At 41.1% G+C, this 20697-nt stretch overlaps 2 protein-coding genes across 3 annotated transcripts; both read left to right on the top strand.

Annotated features, from left to right (window-relative positions):
* The first annotated feature begins 4088 nt into the window (after positions 1-4088).
* Positions 4089-10433, top strand: LOC144666440 (glutathione S-transferase 1-like). The gene is made up of 5 exons (XM_078527879.1): positions 4089-4300; positions 8390-8491; positions 8926-9041; positions 9435-9530; positions 10178-10433. The coding sequence occupies exons 1-5, from the start codon at positions 4168-4170 to the stop codon at positions 10352-10354; spliced, it is 624 nt and encodes a 207-aa protein (XP_078384005.1). The 5' UTR covers positions 4089-4167; the 3' UTR covers positions 10355-10433.
* Positions 10434-11997: 1564 nt separating this feature from the next.
* On the top strand, positions 11998-20386 carry LOC144666418 (hematopoietic prostaglandin D synthase-like). 2 transcript variants are annotated; one of them, XM_078527851.1, is made up of 5 exons: positions 11998-12181; positions 15931-16032; positions 16623-16738; positions 18503-18598; positions 20122-20386. In XM_078527851.1, exons 1-5 carry the CDS (start codon positions 12001-12003, stop codon positions 20296-20298), a joined length of 672 nt encoding a protein of 223 aa, XP_078383977.1. In that variant the 5' UTR covers positions 11998-12000; the 3' UTR covers positions 20299-20386. The 2 variants fall into 2 exon arrangements, with proteins under 2 accessions (XP_078383977.1, XP_078383976.1); XM_078527850.1 differs by lacking the exon at positions 11998-12181 and adding an exon at positions 13725-14004.
* The last annotated feature ends 311 nt before the right edge of the window (positions 20387-20697 follow it).

Genomic DNA, 20697 nt, shown 5'->3' with positions numbered 1-20697 from the left:
CAAATAGAGTACAATGTATATCTAGTAGATGCTCTGGAAAATGTTTGTATAGTTATTTGAAACATTTACTTACAGTAACAAACGACTTTTAAACTGGAATGTAGCCATTCCAAACATTTTGATACCAGTCCATTTGGAACAGTTTTTTGTATCCTTTCAATCATAAAATACAACGGACGTGTTGAAAGAAATTTTGGGGGTTGTAAAGTAACTCAACAGTAATTTAAAATGACTCCACAAATTGAAATAGTCTGAATTCATCTTGTCCTTAGTGGTCGAAGGGGATTTGGTATACTATAGAGTCTCCCAAGTCTGTATGCAGAGAGAAGTTGAATCTGTTAAGCAAAGCAGCTGAGTTTACACATCACAACTCAGTGTCATCACCGAGACGAATTGCAGCGTCTGTTTCCTAGAAAACAAACCCCTACACAGCTTTCTAATTTTCTGTAGCATTTAATAGTCATATATTTTGCTACTGATACTTCGAATAAATAGTTACAACTTCACTTACCTTGCAGAAAAACTGCGAAAAATATTCGAAATAAGCGAACGCAAAGGAAAAAAGAAAGCACACACGAAAGCACAGTCGAAAGTAATGATGGATTACCAGCTCTGAGCCTGTTATCTCTTCACCGCTGTTGCTGTAGCAAAAATACTCATCATACAACTTTAGGGAACTTTTCACGAACGGCCACTATTTTATCGACGTTCAGTGGCGGACTAAAACTCTACCGCCCTGGATAAAACCCTGTTATGCTTTTCATGTTATTTTCCGTATTATTTTAACTTCGGCTACACTCGAGCCTACACGTTTCGGCCATTTCTTTAAGCAAAACAAGTTTATACGATTCCAAAACCAACGCCATATTGTTCTGCATGGGATCGAGGCTACAGTCGGCCAGCCAGCCAGCCAGTTGACCCAAGATGGCGTCCAAAGCTCAAAACCGCTCACCTTCAACGATACCCACGTGACTGAATTCGGAAAAACGACGCGATTAGTATGCGTTCTCCTTTGTCGAACGCAATTAATTGCACCTAGGCAATTATTGATTTGATAATTTATTTTGGCTTTTTTATATTCTTCACTTTCCACAAAGGAAATACAATGGCAGTTGCTTTAAACCGTAATACAGTTCTTCCTTCCAAAAATTTATATCCAGTTAGCGTTTGATTTTTACTTTCAACAGAACTACAAAGTATGCGTGCACAAGGCCAAACGAGCCCTTCGGTCAGCGCGCCTGCAAAGAAAGCCCTAGGTCTCAAAGCAGTCTATAGAACACGAGGCAAGACAAGTCTCTGAGCTCTGTAGATTATTAATTATCCAGCCACAATGCACGTGCACACGCGTAAAAAAATGCCGGTTTGTTTCACCGATGTAACAAGCATTACACCTTGCACATGAAAATTTGTAACCTAAAAATTCTGTCCAGCGGCATTTCCTTGTCCGGGATAGTACCCGTAACCCTCGGGATAAGTCCACCGGTTTCAAATTTGGGCTGGGTTCGGTAATCGAACATAATCGAATTCACAATAAAATTTGGTCAATCGAACAAAATCGAACGTTCGATTATAATCACCGAACAGTCCACAATCGAACAAAATCGAATGTTCGATTACCGAGCAGTCCCGCACGGGTTCAAAGCGGCTCTCTGATTGGCTGATTCACGACAACAATAGAAAATTAGTTATTAAAATAAATGTCTGTGGTGATTTCTTCGTTCGTTAGTAGTTCCTCTAATTTACATCCCATCTAAAGAACCTTATGGCTTATCATAAGGATTCATAATAGCAAGGGCAAACATGGGTAAGGATGGGTAAGCACGGCTATGACCGTACTATGGCCATACCGGCCATAGCCGGCCGTTCCGACTGTACCGACGTACTGACTGTGCCGGCCGTACCGACTGTACCGGCCGTACCGACTGTACCGGCCGTATCGACTGTACCGACTGTACCGGCCGTACCGACTGTACCGACTGTACCGGCCGTACCGACTGTACCGGCCGTACCGACTGTACCGACTGTACCGGCCGTACCGACTGTACCGACTGTACCGGCCGTATCGACTGTACCGGCCGTATCGACTGTACCGACTGTACCGACTGTACCGGCCGTACCGACTGTACCTACTGTACCGGCCGTATCGAAAGAACCGACCGTACCGGGTGTACCGAGCGTACCGAGCGTACCGAGCGTACCGGGCGTACCGGGCGTACCGAGTGTACCGGCCGTACCGAGTGTACCGAGTGTACCGAGTGTACCGAGTGTACCGAGCGTACCGAGCGTACCGAGTGTACCGAGTGTACCGAGTGTACCGAGTGTACCGAGCGTACCGAGTGTACCGAGTGTACCGAGTGTACCGAGTGTACCGGGCGTACCGAGCGTACCGAGTGTAACCTGCTTTTTGATGTTTGGTGTTGTTTGAAAATATTTATTTTAACAAGAGAGTAGCACAGAAGTTGGCAATAGACTGAAAATAATTCTGGTGCATAATTTTGTCCAACAAAGTCTGGCGGACTCCCTCTTATTCCATCTTTCGGCGTGACAGTATTTCGTGGGAATTTATTTTCGCAATTTGGACAAAAAGTACGTTAAAACATTAAAAAATATGTCCAATTATGTTTTAGTCTTATTGGAGCCATATGCGCTTTCACTAACGACTTTGGGAAATACTTTGTGCAGAAGATTGAAACGATCCGAAGTCGGCTTGACACGGATCCTGCTTTTTCACATGTAGAAAACTTAATGCGCTGCTGTTGCTGACCCGGACCCATCGTTTGCTGGATTAACGCTGCTGTCTTGTAATGATGTTAAATACTGGCAATCAACTGAAATGCTCTTTACATAGATTGCAATCGAATGACCTGGTTTTGTGGACTTTTTAAATTATCTCCTCAGGATCGGGCGTTCTCCCCAGGATCGTACCGTTACTGATGTTCGAGACAAGGAGTTGCATATTAACTATAAATTTAATTTTCTAGTAATTTTCTTCGTGCAACCAAAGTGTGCGCTTATTTGTTGCAAAGTACCCTTTTACATATAATTTTCGTGACTCTTTTCCGTACACCCAGTACGCCTGGTATGCCCGGTACACCCGGTACACCCGGTACACCCGGTACACCCGGTACACCCGGTACGCTCGGTGCATCCGGCCGTACCGACTGTACCGGCCGTACCGAGTGTACCGGGTGTACCGAGTGTACCATAAACAACACGATATAACTCAAACAGTTCAAACACAATAACAAGAAAACGTCCAAAGCTTACAAAACTGACAATCTCAACTGAAATATTGTACAAAACGAGGCATCTCGTCGAACAGACGAACATAGCTAAATGACACCAACCGTTTCGCAGACCAACTCTGGCTGCACAACCAAAGCTCGCGTGTGATTGGTTCGGTACGTCTCGGTACAGAATTTAAAAAATCAGCCAAAATCAGCCAATCAGAGAGCCGCTTTGAATCGGTGCAGGACAACTGCGATTACCGAACGGTTGACAATCCTACTCAATCGAACGTTCGATTACTGAACTCTTGTTTGTTTATTTTACGGACATTTTGCTCAGTGCACCGTCCCCCTGATTAGTCCTGCGTGATTTAATTATCAAAAGACGGAATCCAAACAAAATCGAAGCGGATTGAGGTTGATTGTGTTCGATTGGTTCGATTGGTTCGAAAATCGAACTCACAGAAAAATAGATGTTCGATTTTGTTCGATTACCGAACCTAATCGAACAATTGGTGTTCGATTGGGCTCGATTGAATTTTGGTTCGATTTTGTTCGATTGGATATGCCGGGTATTTACAAATCACAAGTTAATCATATTTGTTATTGGTCATTGTGTAAGGAAGACAATGTATTGTATTTTCTACTTGCCGTGGCCATATTTTACAGAACCTAACAAAATACAAAACATCGCAAAACATACATTCGTGAAATGAGCATAGAGTTTTTTGAATTGCTTAAAACGCAAACGAGTACTTGCATCAAACCCAAGTTACGCGGTAGATAAATAGCCCCCGTGACGCGTGACGTCATATCGACATCTCTCTGCCCGGAGACTGGGAATAGATTTATTTTTCGCGCCGCGTGACGCTGAGTCATTCTTGGTCAGCTTTCTGAGGTGTGTTCCAATTCTGCACGCAAAGAGAAACTTCAGCTGAAAATGTCGGGTTACAAGTTGTACTACTTTAACGCTCGCGGTGGAGGAGAAAAGTGCCGTCTTGCCTTCGCCGCTGCGAACATTAAATACGAAGATATTCGTTTGGATGGCGAGCAATGGGCGAAGGAGAAAGCATGTAAGTAGACAAGCTCAGGCACTGCTAACACGAAGCACCTCTTAAAACCTGCGAGCTAGCCATGATAGATCTGAGATCAATTGCTAAGGGTGGTGAATGGTCCTTAAAAATTTGTCTCGCAAAATTTTAGCCAAATTTCAAGGGTGTCGTCGTGTCGAATTTTTCATTGACGCCTTCTCGGAGTCTTGATTTCTTTTGCCAGGCTAAAAAGGTCTCTGGCTCACAGAAAAGATATCAGTCTCGCCGTCTCGCAAAGTCTCGCATTAACCATTCGACACCCCTACTGCTCGAAGCGAATGATTCCATAAAGCCAAGTCTGGAGGGTTTGGTGATTGTAAAGCATAAAACACAAACAGAATAGCAGCTTAAATGTTTGTTTAAGTAGAAGAAAAAAAGCAACAATATATTCTCGGTCACGAGCACTGTTAGTAATTTTATTAAATCGATACCGATCGCGAATTTATAGTTCCAAACTTCTTGTTGATGTCGGCGCAGCTACGTTGTCAGGGAGCTAATGCAAACCAGAACGACAGAAACAAGAGCTTCCCAAAACCCCGGGGTATCCAATCGAACGTTCGGTAATCGAACTCAATCGAACACCAATCGTTCGATTGGGTTCGGTAATCGAACATAATCGAACTCACAATAAAATTTGGTCAATCGAACTCAATCGAACGTTCGATTACCGAACAGGGAACAATCGAACTCAATCGAACGTTTGATTACCGAACAACCAACAATCGAACTCAATCGAACGTTCGATTACCGAACTCCTGTTTGTTTATACTGCGTACATATTGTACGGTGCACCGTTCCCCTAATCCTTTTTTGGCGATTTGCCATACCCCGGGATAGGACGATTGTCTGCACAATAGCCACGAGCACACCAGCGACGCGACGTTAATTCTGCATCGATTGATTTCAAGAGCTACGGCTGGGGCAGTCGAACAACGTACTCGTCCGAAAATAAAGTCAATTTTGCATGCAAGTTTTTTGCTTATTGCGATGGTTTTGATCTTAAGAAAAAAAATGTTTTACTTGTTCACTTGTTATTTTTGTCATCCATGTTAATAGTAAGCACTTCCTCCAATGTAATTGTTGTCATGCTGGAAATTGCTCTTCTCCTGTCAACGTCGCTTTTGGCCGCCCTCGAGGGCTTGGACAGACTGATGGCAGCAGCGTTTTGGCTACTAATAACGATTCTTCACATATTGAACACAACTGCCTGTGTTGCAGTGAATAAACTGGTCTGAAATAGTGCAACTTCTGTTTGAGTGTAACGGTGAAAAGCAGGGCAGAAACCATATCCTTCCTTCTAACATAGAAATGTAAACAATAGTGCATTCCAGTTATTTTACCGTCGTTTTGTTCTCTTCTACCAAATATATTTTACTAAACATTGACATTCAGTTCGATATTTGGACGTTTTTATATTTATTCCATTCAATAAAAGTTGATTTTGATTAGTCCTGCGTGATTTACGTATCAAGAGAAAGATTCCGAACAAAATCGAACCCGATTGAGTTCGATTATGTTCGACTGTGTTCGATTATGTTCGATTGGTTCGATTGGTTCGAAAATCGAACTCACAGCAAAATAGATGTTCGATTTTGTTCGATTACCGAACCCAATCGAACGATTGGTGTTCGATTGGGTTCGATTGATTTTTGGTTCGATTTTGTTCGATTGGATACCCCGGGCAAAACAAACACTAGAGTGTTTATTTATGAGTGCAATAGCTTGGCGTGAGCGGATTAAATCTTTTATCATTTCTTTGCCATAAATAACCGAAATATTGCGTATCTAGAGAACTTGAACCATGATGGCGATTGCTTTCATTTTTTTATCGCTTTCAAATGGACTTTTCTTTGGCTTCGATGTTGTGCTAAATAATTGTTGTTTCGCGAGACCTCTATAAATTTACACAATGTGATTTGCATTTTATGCGTTTCGTGACCTTCACAAAGTTCGCATACTAATGACTTCAGGGCTCTTTTTTTTGTTTTTTAAACAAGTCAAGTAACACAATTATATTGAGTCAGTCATGCGTGGTCACGCAAATAATTATCATCTTAGGCTCTGTTTACAGGCGGTAGGGTATCCCTACTGCGAGGGTAAATCTAGCAAGAGGGTTATTAACAGATAACCCAGGCTTACAAAAAAATTTACGTATTACAAATATTCTACTGCCCGGGACAACTTACACCAGCTACGCTTCAGTTAACCTTAACTTGTAAATTAAAAAGTCATATAACAAACAGTATAGAAAAGAAAATACAAAAATAAAATACAAAGAAGCTTAAAACAATAGGGGACAGAATGGACAAATTTACAAATAATTCGTAATAGAAACGGGATGTGACAGGGAAAGAAACAGAACTAGCGTCCGATTGCGATCAAAGCCCCTTGCCACTACATAAAAGTAGACTTTGCGAGACATAAATACCACCAAGACTGATTAAGTAGGGTTGAAGCCATGGACAGCTGTTTTGACCTTTCTGGGACTCGTCAGCACCGTGTAGCATATCTAATTTAACTACAGGTTGTCAGAGATTAGGCCAAGGGGAGTGCGTTCGACCCAAGATAGATAACACGGGGAATTCGAAAAAGAAAGCCAAGCAGAGGCAAACGACCCTCACTAACTTTTTCCTAAGCTCCACAAACCTCTAAACAAATGCAAAGTATAGTCCGTAATTATTCATGGCCACAATTAGACACGCATGACATTCAATATACAATTAATGATTTCCTCGTCAAAACGTCTAAAATATCTGCGAATAACAATATAAAACAAATTCAAAAAAGCGATAAAGCAATTTGGATCTTTATTCTGCACACTATCTTTGCACTATTTCTGACAATTCGTACTTTTGTAAAACGCGCAAGTTTACCTTACACAACTGCGACACGACTTGCTCGATTTCCGTCTACTCGAGATTCGGTGGCTGACTAAAACTCAACGTCCCCGGAAGCCTGTTCCAGGCTCTCAGTAGTTGGGGGAGAGCGAAAAACGCGGGCGAGCCAGGAAAAACGAGGTGGAAAGAAGGCACCTTTTCTCCCCCTCCCCCTCGTTTTTTTCCTCGCTCGCTCGAGTTTTTCGCCATCCCCCAACTACTGAGAGCCTGGAACAGGCTACTTCTCCGGATGATACCCCTGAAATATTTTCCATGACATTTTCCGTTTTATTTAAACTTCCGAGACATACGGCTGTCAGTCTCGGCAATTCAGTTCAAGCACAGCCTGAACGTTTCTGCGATTGCAAGATCCGACGCCATGCTGTTTGCATGAGATCGAGGCCATCTCTCCAGGCCAGCCATCCAGTCAGCCAGCCAGCCAAATAATCCAAGATGGCGTCCAAACGCTAAAATGAGACAGCATCGGCGATATCTGCGGGACCGATCGTAAGACCTGCGGGGCTGATTTCGGACAAACGACACGATTAGTATGCGTTCTCCTTCGTCGAAAGCAATTACGCTAGCACGAGTGCCAGCGCAAATAAAAATTGTACAATTGCCGCACAGCACTATATCAAGTTCTGTACGCTGAACTCCCTAGTCCCACGAATCACGCGTTGCCACATCAAGTGCGCATGCCTTGGGGAGAAAGAAGACAAAGTGTCACGATGGTGTCTCGCAAAGCAAAATAAAATGTGGATAATAGGGGGGGGGGGGGGGAACCCGGGATCTCAAATGACGACCGATCGATAAATGATTTTTTGGATAGGAAAATTTGGCAATTCGGATTTGTTTCTCTTTCTTTTCTGTTTTTCTTTTCTTTTTCTTTTTTTTTTTTTTTGGGGGGGGGGGGGGGGTTGGGGGTGGTGTATTTAAAACAATCTAAAGCTTTCTGGTAGTATCTTCTTAATTTTTGGCGGTTAGGTTTTTGTCCAGGGATATTTTGGGGTTTTATTGAAACCCCAAGGGGTTTTTTGAAGTCTTGAGTTTTACCCCCTTTCATCCCTGTCGCTTGAAATCCCGAGTACTCCCCCACCCTCCGAGATAACCCTCAGCGTGAAGTAGCTGATGGCTTTCAACCAATGAGAATAGACATAATGGTTACAGTGTATAATAATTCCACTTTTTGTTTCAGCTGGCAAGGCTCCGTTTGGTCAAATGCCATTTCTTCTGACTCCTGAAGGAAAAACGCTTGCCCAGTCTGGAGCAATTATGAAGTACATATGCAAAAAAGCAGGTACCATGTAAATTTTTTAGGAGTGACACCCTTATTTATGCCTCGTAGATAAAGTGCGTGATGTAACCATCTTCCACTGGCGAAGATGATCTTTACGTATTAAAATAAATAAATAAATAAATAAATAAATAAATCGTCTTAATTTTACGAGGGTAGCATGTAACAGGTTGCGACTGACAAACCTGTGGCCCTCGGATTCCCGATCGAATTGGAATTTAGAAGTGTTGATTTTTGTGGAGGGAGGAAAACCGGAGTACCCGGAGAAAAACCCTCGGAGCCAGGACGAGAACCAACAACAAACTCAACCCACATATGGCACCGGGGCGGAATCGAACCCGGGTCACATTGGTGGGAGGCAAGCGCTCTCACCACTGCGCCATCCCTGCTCCCTCAATTCGCTCACTATAACAAGCATTTTCCGTTGTTTTTTACAGGGTTGTACCCATCTGACCCTTTCGATGAAGCCGTGGCTAACATGATAAGTGATGGTGTTGTCGATCTCTTTAATGCTTTAATTAAGGTCTTCTTTGAAAAGGATGAGGCTAAAAAGGTAGGATATTAAAGTAGTTAGCCTGTTGTTGAGCCTCATACCAGGCCGGAGCTGATCCGGGTTTTCTATAGCATGAAGCATCTAGGTGTATTTCTTGTCCTGCCTTGATGTACTTCCCTCAGCAGTAGATTCCGCTGATTCCCATTTTTACACCTGGGTGGCTATAGGTGCTGTGAGTGTCTTGCCCAATAACACAACACAGTGTCCCAGGCAGGCCTTGAACCCGAACAGCTCGATCCGGAGTCCGGGGTGCTACCCATTAGTAGGAGGATGTGGTTTAATATCACATCACCTAAAACAGCAAGATCATATGCTGCAAAGAGGACAGTGACCTTCTGGCAACTCAAAATATATTTTTTTAAATACTGAATTAGTTGCTTGTCTATTTAACAGGAGGAACTTCAGAAGGAGTTCCATGGAACCACGCTGCCCGCCAAACTTGAGAAATTTGACGCTCTTGTTAAAGGTCCATTCTTTTTGGGTGACAAGGTAAGACATAAGATTGTGGCACTTCCAAGCCAGATAGAGTGCAGACCGCGGTGGGAGAGACTTGCAAGGGAAGGGGCTTTGAGGTGCTGATTGTAAAAATTAGTATCATTAATGGTGTTGAGGACGAAACACCGTTGCTCCTTGCAATCATTATCAAGACAAGTTAGTTATCTTAGTTGCACACGAATAAGCAAAAGTAGTCATTCTGTGTTAGTCTCTTAGTTTGATCAGAGATGAAATCTTTAAAAAGTCCTTACAGGTGAAAGCACGTCATTATCGTCTTTATAGTCAAAATAGCTTTTGTTTATTTGTGTGTCTGTCTTAGATTGGTATTTTTTAGGGTTCAGTAAAGCTTAAGCCACGCCCAAACTTGTCTTCTTTAGGGGTTAAATTCAATTTTGTCCCACGAACATCCCCACCCTTTTAACAAGGGAGTCCCCCCCCCTCCTTGGCATCGCAGATGACTATATATTAGATACAGTTGCATAGTTCGACGGTCTATTTAGTGAGGCACTATGCCAGTACAAGCAAACGGTTGAAAAATCTGGAGAATTTGTTTGATTATTTACATTTTGCCGTTGCAAATTGTGTATTGATTGTGGAGAAATTGTTTACTTACCACACGTTTGCATTCTTATTTTCTTCAGTTGACCTTTGCCGACATCATTTTCTTTGACTTAAACAACGGCTTCCTGGGGAAAGGTAAACCAGAAGTTCCTGAACACCTTAGTAAACATCCAAAGTTGGCAAAACTTTACGAGCACGTACGTGATGTTCCCGGAATAAAAGCCTGGCTGGAGAAACGCCCTGAAAGCCAGTTCTAAACCGCTGGACTACTATCGCTTTCAGACAAAATTTCAGGGTTTTGAAAATGAAAACAAATAATGAAACCAAAGTGTTGAAGTGCTTTGTTTCCTTTTATTCTAAGCTAAGGGCATGATTTCAGGTTACTTTTATGTTTGTTTGTCGCGCAATCTTAAAAGGTAAACCAGTCGTTTCATTCTCGTATCCAGAGCCCACTATCCTTCTGGTCTGCGCCAGGGATCGAGACCTCTGGCCGCTTCCAAAACCGGGAGTCCGCTATATATTCACGGACTCATTGTCAAATCTGACAAATCTGATTGGCTTGAAATCGTAGGCATGGTACTCTGCGCATGCTCACAAATCGGGACCGGTCAGCATCCTCGTACCCATGGTCTTCAAGCCTGCGCAGAAGGGACGAAGACTCGAGGTACGAGAATGGACCGGTCAGAGGAAGGAAGAAGAATCAGAAGGATCGTCGATTCTGGGAACAAGAATTCAGTCGTTCCTGAGCATTTCAGTGTATTTCCACGTACGACACTCCCGGTATCAAAGCCAGAGTCAAGAAACGCCCTAAAACCGAATTCTAAACAACTGGTCCACGATCAGATTCTTAAAAGAAGGATAATTAATTAAAGCAAAGACTTGAGCGGTTTAGTATTTAATTATTTTTCTCTACAAAACAAAATGTTAGATAGCCGATGTCCCTTTTTTTCTGGCTTATCACGCAATCTCGATAAAGCGATGTCACGCCAGTCCACCGGCCGCCCAGGCATCGGAGATTTATTGCACTCAGCTAATTATTGAGTTGATAATTTATATTGTTTCTTTTTTTTTTTTATTCATCACTTTCCACAAAATAATACAATGGCAGTTGCTTTAAACCGTAATACTTTCTTTCTTCCAAAAATATATATCCAGTTAATTAGCGTTTGATTTATACTTTCAACGGAACTACCTGCGCGTGCACAAGGCCGAAATAGCCCTTCAGTCGGCGCGCCTGTAAAAAAAGCCTAAAGCCCCGGCTAAACGATCAAACATTTTCGTCCAACATCGTGTTTGTCTCACACAACATGGAGTGGCTAAACAAGCAAACAATGTTTGATCAAACATCTACAAAAGTGAGCCCACATACGCTTTGTCCGTATTACCGCTAAAATTATGGCGCGACGTCACATAGATTCGGTTTCTGATTGGTTGCTTTTTCCCGCTTAGGCTTGCTTTGTTTGCAGAGGTGGCTAAACGATCAAACATTTTCGCGTGAAGCAAAATGCTGGATGAAAATGTTTGATCTAGATCAAACATGGGAAACCATTTAAATGCCATGTTGAGAGAGGCGGCTAAACGGTTAAACATGCTCTTCCAACATGATGTTGGACGAAAATGTTTGATCGTTTAGCCGAGGCTTAAGGTCTCAAAGCAGTCTGTAGACCATGAGGCAAGCCAAGTCTCTGAGCTCTGTAGATTATTAAATACACTGGAAGATCTGTCCAATCACAAGTGCCCGTGCACACGCGTATAAAAAAATGCCGGTTTGTTTCACCGATGTAACAAAGAACTTGCACGTGCACATGAAAATTTGTATACAACGTGCGTGCGGAGATCTCTGCTTGGGGACTGGGGATAAATTCATATTCATGCAGAGTCACGGTCAATTGAATCAGATTGAATGCATTCGGTGCACGAAGAGAACAAGAAACAGCAAAAGAAGATGCCTGGCTACAAGTGCTTCTATTTTAATTTTCGTGTTAGAGCAGAAGTGTGCCGTCTTTCCTTCGCTGCGGCGAACATAGAATTCGAAGATATTCGGTTGGACTGGGAAGGCGACGAATGGGCGAAGGAGAAAGCATGTAAGTATTAAAACAAGTCTCGTTCGTAGAAATTAAATGAAATGTTGATTTACAGTTTGTTCGATAATCTGCCCTCCCACGCAGTCGTACTATCGCCCCTTAGAACGACTGCGTGGGAGGCTACTATTTGTCTAGCATGCGTTGCAGACGAACAAAACCCCCGGGTTTTGCGGGGTTTTATTCGGGCCGGGTCGCACTAGTGTAAAAAGTTGTTTGTTTTACAAAAAAATCTGTCATCAAATAGGTTTTTCTAGTGCGACCGATTTGTCAGACATTTGCAAAAATGAGCGGAATGTACCAAATTTTCAAAGATGCCGGCACTTAAAATTGCCAAGCTCTGGACCTCGACAAAATGCCCCAAAACGTCAAAAAAGCTATTAAGATGTCAATCGAGAAGTAAAAGGGAAGTGAAAATTGTGCTAAAATAAATATTCTCCTGATTTTGGTGCCAACTTCGTCACGATATGGATCCTTTGTGGCCATATATGACTTCCAATGCTTTGCTAAAGTTGATTTCTACTAACCGAACGCCTGGAACAGGCTAGATGTGTCGTCTTCACAGTTTTCGCCGTCTACGTTGCCTGGTTTGGTGCTCATAATTAAACAGAACCAGCTGAATGTTTAAGTTGTGTAGGCATGAATACATTAATGCATATTGAATATGCTTCACATTGTAGCCTGCATGCAGGTTAAAAGGACTAAAATCCCATGGAAAGCGAAAGCTTCGTGCCGCAATTCCACGTAAACGTGACTCAATTCAAGCTGGATCTCGAATTTAATATTCTCCTGTTGACACATTGTTTGGCAAAGTTATAAATTGGTGCGACCCTAGCACGCCAAAATAATTTTTTACCGGAAACAGAAATTTGAGTAAAATTTTGACTCAACAAAAACAATTTTGTCCTCTAGTGCGACCCGGCCCGGGTTCGTCTGCAACGCAGGCAACACTTATGTCTGGCTTATCACGCAATCTCGATAAAGCGATGTCACGCCAGTCCAACTGCCGCCCAGGCATCGAAGATTTGTAAATTTTTACACTTAGCTTATTATTGAGTTGGTAATTATTGTTTTCTTATTCATTACTTTCCACAAAAGAAATACAGTGATAGTTGCTTTTAAAAGTAATCCTTTCTTCCTTCGAAAAATTGATATCCAGTTAGCGTTTGATTTATACTTTCAACGAAACTACAAAGTGTGTGTGCACCTGACCAGAAGAGGCCTTCGGCCTTTGCGCCTACAAAGATAGCGGCTAAGGTCTCAAAGCAGTCTGTAGAACACGAGGCAAGACAAGTCTCTGAACTCTGTAGATTTTTGAATATAGTATTGGAAAATCTGCCCAATCACAAGTGCTCGTGCACACGCGTAAAAAAAAATGCCAGTTTGTTTCACCGATGTAAACTTGCACATGAAAATGTGTATACAATGTGCGTGCGGAGACTATCAGGGACGGAAGCTTTTACATTGAAATGGTTTATTTGCCCTCGTACTACATTTTTTCGACTACACACAATGATTTGCGATGAGCAAAGTTTTGAACAGAAAACGCAATTTTTACGAGCCTAATGACGCAATGACGTGTCACGCAAGGATAAATATCTCTCTGCCTGGGGACTGGGGAGAAATTCATATTCATGCAGAGTCATTATTGTCAGCAGATTGCATTCGGCACACGAAGAGAACTAGAAATATCATGTCTGGCTACAAATGTTACTACTTTAAAGTTCGCGCTCGAGCAGAAGTTTGCCGTCTTTCCTTCGCTGCGGCGAACATAGAATTCGAAGATATTCGTTTGGATGGCGACGAATGGGCGAAGGAGAAAGCATGTGAGTAGCGTTCGTAGTACTGAATGTTGATTTTATACACTTTCTCTGATAATCAGGCTTATTATCAAAATTGGCGATATTTCAAGATTGGTGAAATTGGTAAATTTGTGATTTTGCAGCATAAAACATGTTTAACTGTAGCACGATGAACTAAAGTTGAGATAATAAATTCAATTCGCAACGTGGCTGGTCAGAGCCAGTAGACTGTGTACAGTTCGGTTTACAATGCAAGCATAATTATTCTTGTCATACATCACTGTCAGTCTGTGTGTAGCTAATTATTAGCTATGATTGTATTTAGCTTTATCTTGAATAGTGTGTATGTAAGTGAATATCATGAGGCAGAATTTAGAGATAGTGATGGAAAGATCATGATCTGTTTTAATTTTAGCTGTAATTGCTGTTGGAACAACCGAGCCATAAATGTGTGCTGGAATACTTTAATCCTTATTATTTGAATTTGCATGTAAATTACCATATGAATAAATGCATTTAAATTACGTGAATTAATTTTTCATTTTCTAGCTTTTTGCCTACTATTTTTATTACGGATGGAATATAGCCGCCTGCTTTCTTTGTTCTTTGTTTCAGGTTTTTCATAAAGCTTATATTTTGATTTGATTAAAACTTCCGTGTTAATCTACATATATACAGGGTGGTATAGGGGTTATGCGTGACGCGTGACTTGGGCAAAAATTAGCGTGTGACACGTGAAAACAGCTCAAATCTTGCCGTGATCCGTGTTTTGCGTCTAGTAAGACGCGTGATCTGCTTATTTTGAGGACGGTAAACAGTGATTCCAGCCGAATATGTGGCTGGTCAAAGCCTTTCTCCCACCCTTTACATGTGTTAAGTTTGTGATTCTCTCGAAATGAAAATAATATATAATAGGGCAGACGGAACACGATGTTCGTACCATTTCTCATAGTTACAGTCCAAACTCTCTTAACAGACACTCTCGTAAGCGGACAGTTCTACTTACGATCGCCTTCTTTGAAACCCTGTTTTAACTCCCATACAAACTCTGTAATATTTACATTCTCGTAAGCGGACATTCCTGTAAGCGGCCGCGGACACTTTCAGAGATTACGAATTTTTCTTCGTTTTTAAGCTCTCGTAAGCGGACACCCCAAAGAAAATCCAATAAGCAACCTCTGTATCTTGTTTATTATCAATTAACTTCACATCGCCGTTCGTCACAACGATTTTATAGTAATTACAGTACCATTTTTCAGTGTTTGTTTTGCTGTCATCCACGTCCGGTTACATTTTGAAACACCACTTACATGCATTTAGCATTATGTTAGCTGGGCAAGCTCCCGTAAGCGGCCATCTATCCCCTACACCTCTAGTGCCCGCTTACGAGAATCATTCTCGTAAGCGGCCAGCTCCAGTTGCGGACACTTTTTTCGCTTCCTAAGGGTGTCCGCTTACGAGAGCTTCGACTGTATTTATTCGTGAATTGTAATCCACTTTGAAGTATATTTACTAAACAAATTAAGCAAATGTAGCTCCTTTTATGCTTCCTTGTGTGCAATAAGTCAGCCGTGATATAAACAGTCGCAATGTACAATAGGAAAAAACACGGCCCCACAAGCTTCTAGCTTTAAACACAAACCGTGTATAAATAAAGTTGCTTTACTTTTTTTTTACTTTACAACAACTTTTACGATCCAACTTTTACACGCGCGCGGTGTAGACTCAAGCTTGACTCGTGAAACAAGATAATAAAAAGTAATAATGGCACTTTAGTTTAGTTTTAGTTTATATTTTAACAACATCCTTCAGCATCTTAGATCGTTGATATCAAACCGCTTTTTTAAGGGGAAAACAATTAAAAAGCGATCATTCAATTTCAATTGCTTTCTAACTATTTGATTGTTTGTTGTTTATTGGTTTCTAAATGTCACTTTTTCACTGTTTCAGCTGGTAGGCCTCCGTTTGGTCAAATGCCATTTATTGTGACACCTGAAGGAAAAGTGCTAGGCCAGTCTGGGGCAGTTATGAAGTACATATGCAAAAAAGCAGGTAACACAAATTTCAAGAAGTCACTTTTAGAATTAAATGGAGTCAGTTGTTTGAACTTTTCTCTCTCAAACGTCTAATGTAATCAAGTTCAGTTTGTACCTTATTTTAACGGTTTACTGATAAACTTCAATAGAAATATTAAAACTAGAGTTGCCCGACGTTTCGTTTCAGTTTTAAAGAAATACCGCAGCAAATTCGATTGTCTCATCAACGAAATTAAATGCTTATTATTCAAGTCCTAAAGCCAACTTTAAACATGCAAAGTGACTCCCTCCGCGCAAAATTATTTACATAACCATGCAGCAAATGTCTATTATTTTCCACAAACTAATATATATTGACACCACGATACAACACTTTACCTTGATACGAAACGAAACGTCGGACAACTTTAGTTTTAATACCTTTTTTTAGCAGTGAAGAATAACTTCGGCATATTCTTTTAGTAAAATCGTGCTTCTACAATATTATAATAATTGTACCTCAAAGGTTGGATTTACCCTTGAATGGTATTTTTATTTTGTGTTCCCCACTTCCCCTTGTATCAAGCATTTTATATATAATTTTAAATTTTCCGTTGTACTTGACAGGGATGTACCCATCTGACCCTTTTGATGAAGCCGTGGCTAACATGATAACTGATGGTGTTACTGATCTTTTTAATGGAATAGTTAAGTTCAACTTTGAAAAGGATGAGGCCAGAAAGGTATATTTCATTGTGTCATTAACCAGTACTTTGGTGGAAGAAAGGCTGAGGTGTAGTATGGTTAAATCCGACACCCGCCGAGCTGTTGAGCTTGTTTATCGTTTCGATCTATCTAACAAAATGTGTGTTTCGAATAAAAGGTCGTGAAAGCAATTAGTCTTTGCTTTATGAAAAGAGATAAAAAGTAAAAATTTAGTTGAAAAGAATTATATTACGCCAGAACAGAGCACATATGCACCTTATTCGATGGTTTAACATATAATTGTAAAATTCATTAACTATTCATGAGAGTGCAAACCAATCCCAGCACTGTATTCAGATCACATGTACACAACTATAAACCCCAATACAAATCAAACAATAGAATTAACTTTTGATACAGACTCCTGCTCAGCTAATTAGTATTCATTAACTTTTGATACAGATCTCGACTGATTCGCATAACAAAACTTTGCATTCAATTTATTGTTTTCATTTCACAAGTAGAATAAAATATTGGTCCGATCTGTATGGGCGTTTACAATGGCTCGCCTATGGGCTCGCCATTGTAAACGCCTATACAATCTCCCCTCGTATTTTATCTACTACTACGAGCAATGAGCAAAATGTCCGCTCGTATTATATGTTAAACCATCGAAAAGGGATTTATTATTCCACTTATTTTTCCACTTTGTTTGGGCCAGTATTCCGTAAGTTTGTCCGACTGTATTTTTTCCCTGTTCTACTGTGTAATAACGTGGCAAATTTTGCGCGTTCTTTTGCCCTAATGTGGTAAAATGGCGCAATAGGGGAATAATAAATTTTCCCCCCTAAAAAAAAATTTTTCGGATTTTAAAATAATTTCACTCAAAATGATTTTAGACCAGGGCAAAGGTCTTTGTTTAAGGCCCGGGGGGGGGGGGGGGGGGGGGGACTTGCTTTTGAAAGTGATGGGGATGCTCGTTGTCTCGGCTTGGGTGTTTCAGGCAAAACGCCAATATTTTTCGCCATAATAATATCGTTAAGGGTTAAAAACGAAGAAATATACAAATACAAATCCTCTTTTTGGAATTTTGGTATCTTTTAGGGGTCTAAAATAGCTTAAGATTGGTCTCTCAACAAGCATCTCCATCTCTTTAATATGGGAGTCCCCCGGGGGGGACCGGAGGGGTTGGATTATAACAATAAATTTGGAACAAAGGAAAATATAAATCAAACTAATTAGAAACTGTTGTTGTGAGCTGAAATTTTTACAACAAACTTTACTTCTGATATTTTTGAAGCAGTATCAAAATAACTTTGCAAGGTTGTTGTTGTTATCGTAAAAAATGTTGTTGTTAACCATCGTGGTAGAGTACAATAATAATAATTTTTTTTTGTTTGTCTCACGACGTAGTGTCACTTGTGATGTAGATCGCGACGTTTCCACACTGCTAGTCTTCATCAGGTGCATTTGAAATGCACCAATCACAGCTGTTGAAAACCAACCAATCACAGCGCAGCAGCGTGCTTTATAAGTTCACGCACAACCAGTCGACCTTATCGCCTGATGAAGACTAGCAGTGTGCAGTCGAAACGTCGCGATCTACATCACAAGTGACACTACGTCGTGAGACAAACGAAAAAACTTTATTATTATTGTTGTTGTTGTTGTTGTTTTGGGAAGACGGCAGGGGTTTTATGGAACCTACAGTGTACTGCGGACCCGTGTTCTTGTGTCATATTATATTTGACTTCATTTTAATGTTCGTCGTTTCCTGAATAAGTTACTTGTCCGTTTTACAGGAGGAACTTAAGAAGGAGTTCTTTGAAACCACGCTCCCGGCGCGCCTTGAGAAATTTGACGCTCTTCTTAAAGGCCCTTTCTTTTTAGGTGACAAGGTAAGAATTGAGATTGTATCGACCAAGTGGAACACTGCGTGATGTTAAATATAGCAAGAAGCTTTACTGCTGGCCTTATTTATCTAATGTGTGAGGTACCAGAACAAGAAAAATCCTGGAAAAAATTTCCAAGATATCCTCTAACATTTCCTGAGAGTTTTTTTTTAGAGAATTCTGCCGGATGCTTATAGGATACTGCGACAAGCCGCTGTCACACCTCACACTTTAAATTTCTAAATTAAAACATAGGTAGCCCAAGCCCCTAAAGGAGCCGTCAGCATCATTGCGAATAACGTTATTATAATAGTTTGTATGGGAATATAGCGATCGTTAAAAATAATTCAAAATAGGGGAAAAAGGTCTAATAAAATCGGCTTACCTGCCCTCTTCTAGAGGAAAACAGAGAACTAAAACCTACTGGAATCGCTTTGAAACGCTTCATAATGGCATAGAAAGACAATTTATACATAGAAGAGGGCAGGTAAGTCGATTTTATCAGATATTTTCCCCCTATTTTGAATTATTTTTACGATCGTTATATTCCCATACAAACTCTTATAATAACGTTATTACGCAATGTCATATGTTGACGGCTCCTTTAGGAGCTTGGGCTACCTGCGATTAAAACTGAGGATATTTATTAATGAGGTACCATTACCGGATTTACTGGGTGACCGAACGCAAGGGACTGTTCCTGCTACTGAGTAGTATAAATCGCGATCCAAGTTTGATCATATGACTAAAACTAAAAAAAAAAACTACAGCGATGAATAACAGATAAGAATGGGAAGGGTGTAGCAAGGAGTAACTGACCTAAGTCTCTACTTTTTCTTGCTTAACCGTATTCAACATGCACCGAACGTTTTCTCTTTCATTAGTACTACCTTGTTTTAGCGGAGCTCCTTTGCGGCCCGAAAGGCCGCAGAGCGGAGCCCCATAACCATAATGCAGGCACAGAAAAATTGCATAGAAATTAGAGAATCCATGCATCTCATTAATTTATCATGGTCATTTTGGCCAGCAGCATGGTTTGCGGGCGCGTGCGCCCAACAACGACGATGTCGCGCAACATGGCGGCCATACTCCATACGTTAAATGTTAATCTCAGCTTACATCTTTGAGATTGGACATCCATACTACGGTCAATTGGCAGCTGTCAAAAGAAGGTATCCGCTGACTAGTATCACATGGCCATATCTCGGGCTCAAGTATAGAACTCGTCGTGGTCGCGTGTTTTTTTGAAGTTGACCACTGTCCAAGTAATGGTGTTCTATTGGATCGCGGGCGCAATTCCAGTAAATTCGGATTTACAAAAAGGGTAAAGTAAATAACCGGGGAGCTCCGCTTTTAGACTCGGCTAAATCTTTTTAATAAGAATATAATATTTTGCGTCACTTAATTTGCGACGCAAAATTTCGTGCACTAATGCAGTTTAATTTGGTGAAATTTGTGTTATATAAATCACAATTTGCAATCGGAGGTCTTATTTGCTGATCACACAACTGTATTTTTATTTCCTTTAGATGACCTATGCCGACATCGCGTTCTTCGACTTAAACAACGGCTTCCTGGGGCAAGGTAAACCAGAAGTTCCTGAACACCTCAGTAAATTCCCAAAGTTGGCGGAACATTACAAGCGCGTACTGGACGTTCCCGGAATAAAGGCCTGGGTCGAGAAGCGCCCCAAAAGCGATTACTAAAGAACTCCTCTTACCGTCTCTCTTTTGTGGTCACTAGATGTTAGAGTTTGAAGAATAAACAGTGAAATAAAAGCGAACTTTTGAAGTGCTTAGTATCTACGTTGGATTTTTTTATATTTCCCCCCAATATATCTCGTTCCCAACCAGAGTCCGCGTTTCGTTTGGTGAGCACCATGAATGCGGCCTCCGGCCGATTCACGAAACGCGATTCACGAATTTCCGGTCGTTGTGTGCAGAATCAAAGTTAAAAAAAGGAACGAAAAAAGTTCCGGTCAAAGCTGATTGGCTGACCATCGGTGATGAGAACACTGCACATGCTAAAAAATCGCAGGGTCGTAAAGGGGTTATGCGTTCCTCCGGGCGTTGCTCTGATATAACTTGAAGCTTAGAGCTTATAAT

This window comes from Oculina patagonica, chromosome 9, assembly GCF_052425735.1.
Source record: "Oculina patagonica isolate OP01 chromosome 9, crgOcupat, whole genome shotgun sequence".
NCBI lineage: Eukaryota > Metazoa > Cnidaria > Anthozoa > Scleractinia > Oculinidae > Oculina > Oculina patagonica.
Note: the sequence above shows the minus strand (reverse complement) of the source record. Positions and strands in the feature narration are given on the sequence as shown.

What these genes read in the sequence shown, in the direction of transcription:
- LOC144666418 (XM_078527850.1), top strand. Translation starts at nt 13,752, where the DNA reads ATGACGTGTCACGCAAGGATAAATATCTCTCTGCCTGGGGACTGGGGA. An exon ending in AAAAGGATGAGGCCAGAAAG is followed by an intron (nt 16,739 to 18,502) that starts GTATATTTCATT and finishes TCCGTTTTACAG; the next exon opens with GAGGAACTTAAGAAGGAGTT. An exon ending in CTTTCTTTTTAGGTGACAAG is followed by an intron (nt 18,599 to 20,121) that starts GTAAGAATTGAG and finishes TATTTCCTTTAG; the next exon opens with ATGACCTATGCCGACATCGC.
- LOC144666440 (XM_078527879.1), top strand. Translation starts at nt 4,168, where the DNA reads ATGTCGGGTTACAAGTTGTACTACTTTAACGCTCGCGGTGGAGGAGAA. An exon ending in GTACATATGCAAAAAAGCAG is followed by an intron (nt 8,492 to 8,925) that starts GTACCATGTAAA and finishes TGTTTTTTACAG; the next exon opens with GGTTGTACCCATCTGACCCT. An exon ending in AAAAGGATGAGGCTAAAAAG is followed by an intron (nt 9,042 to 9,434) that starts GTAGGATATTAA and finishes TCTATTTAACAG; the next exon opens with GAGGAACTTCAGAAGGAGTT.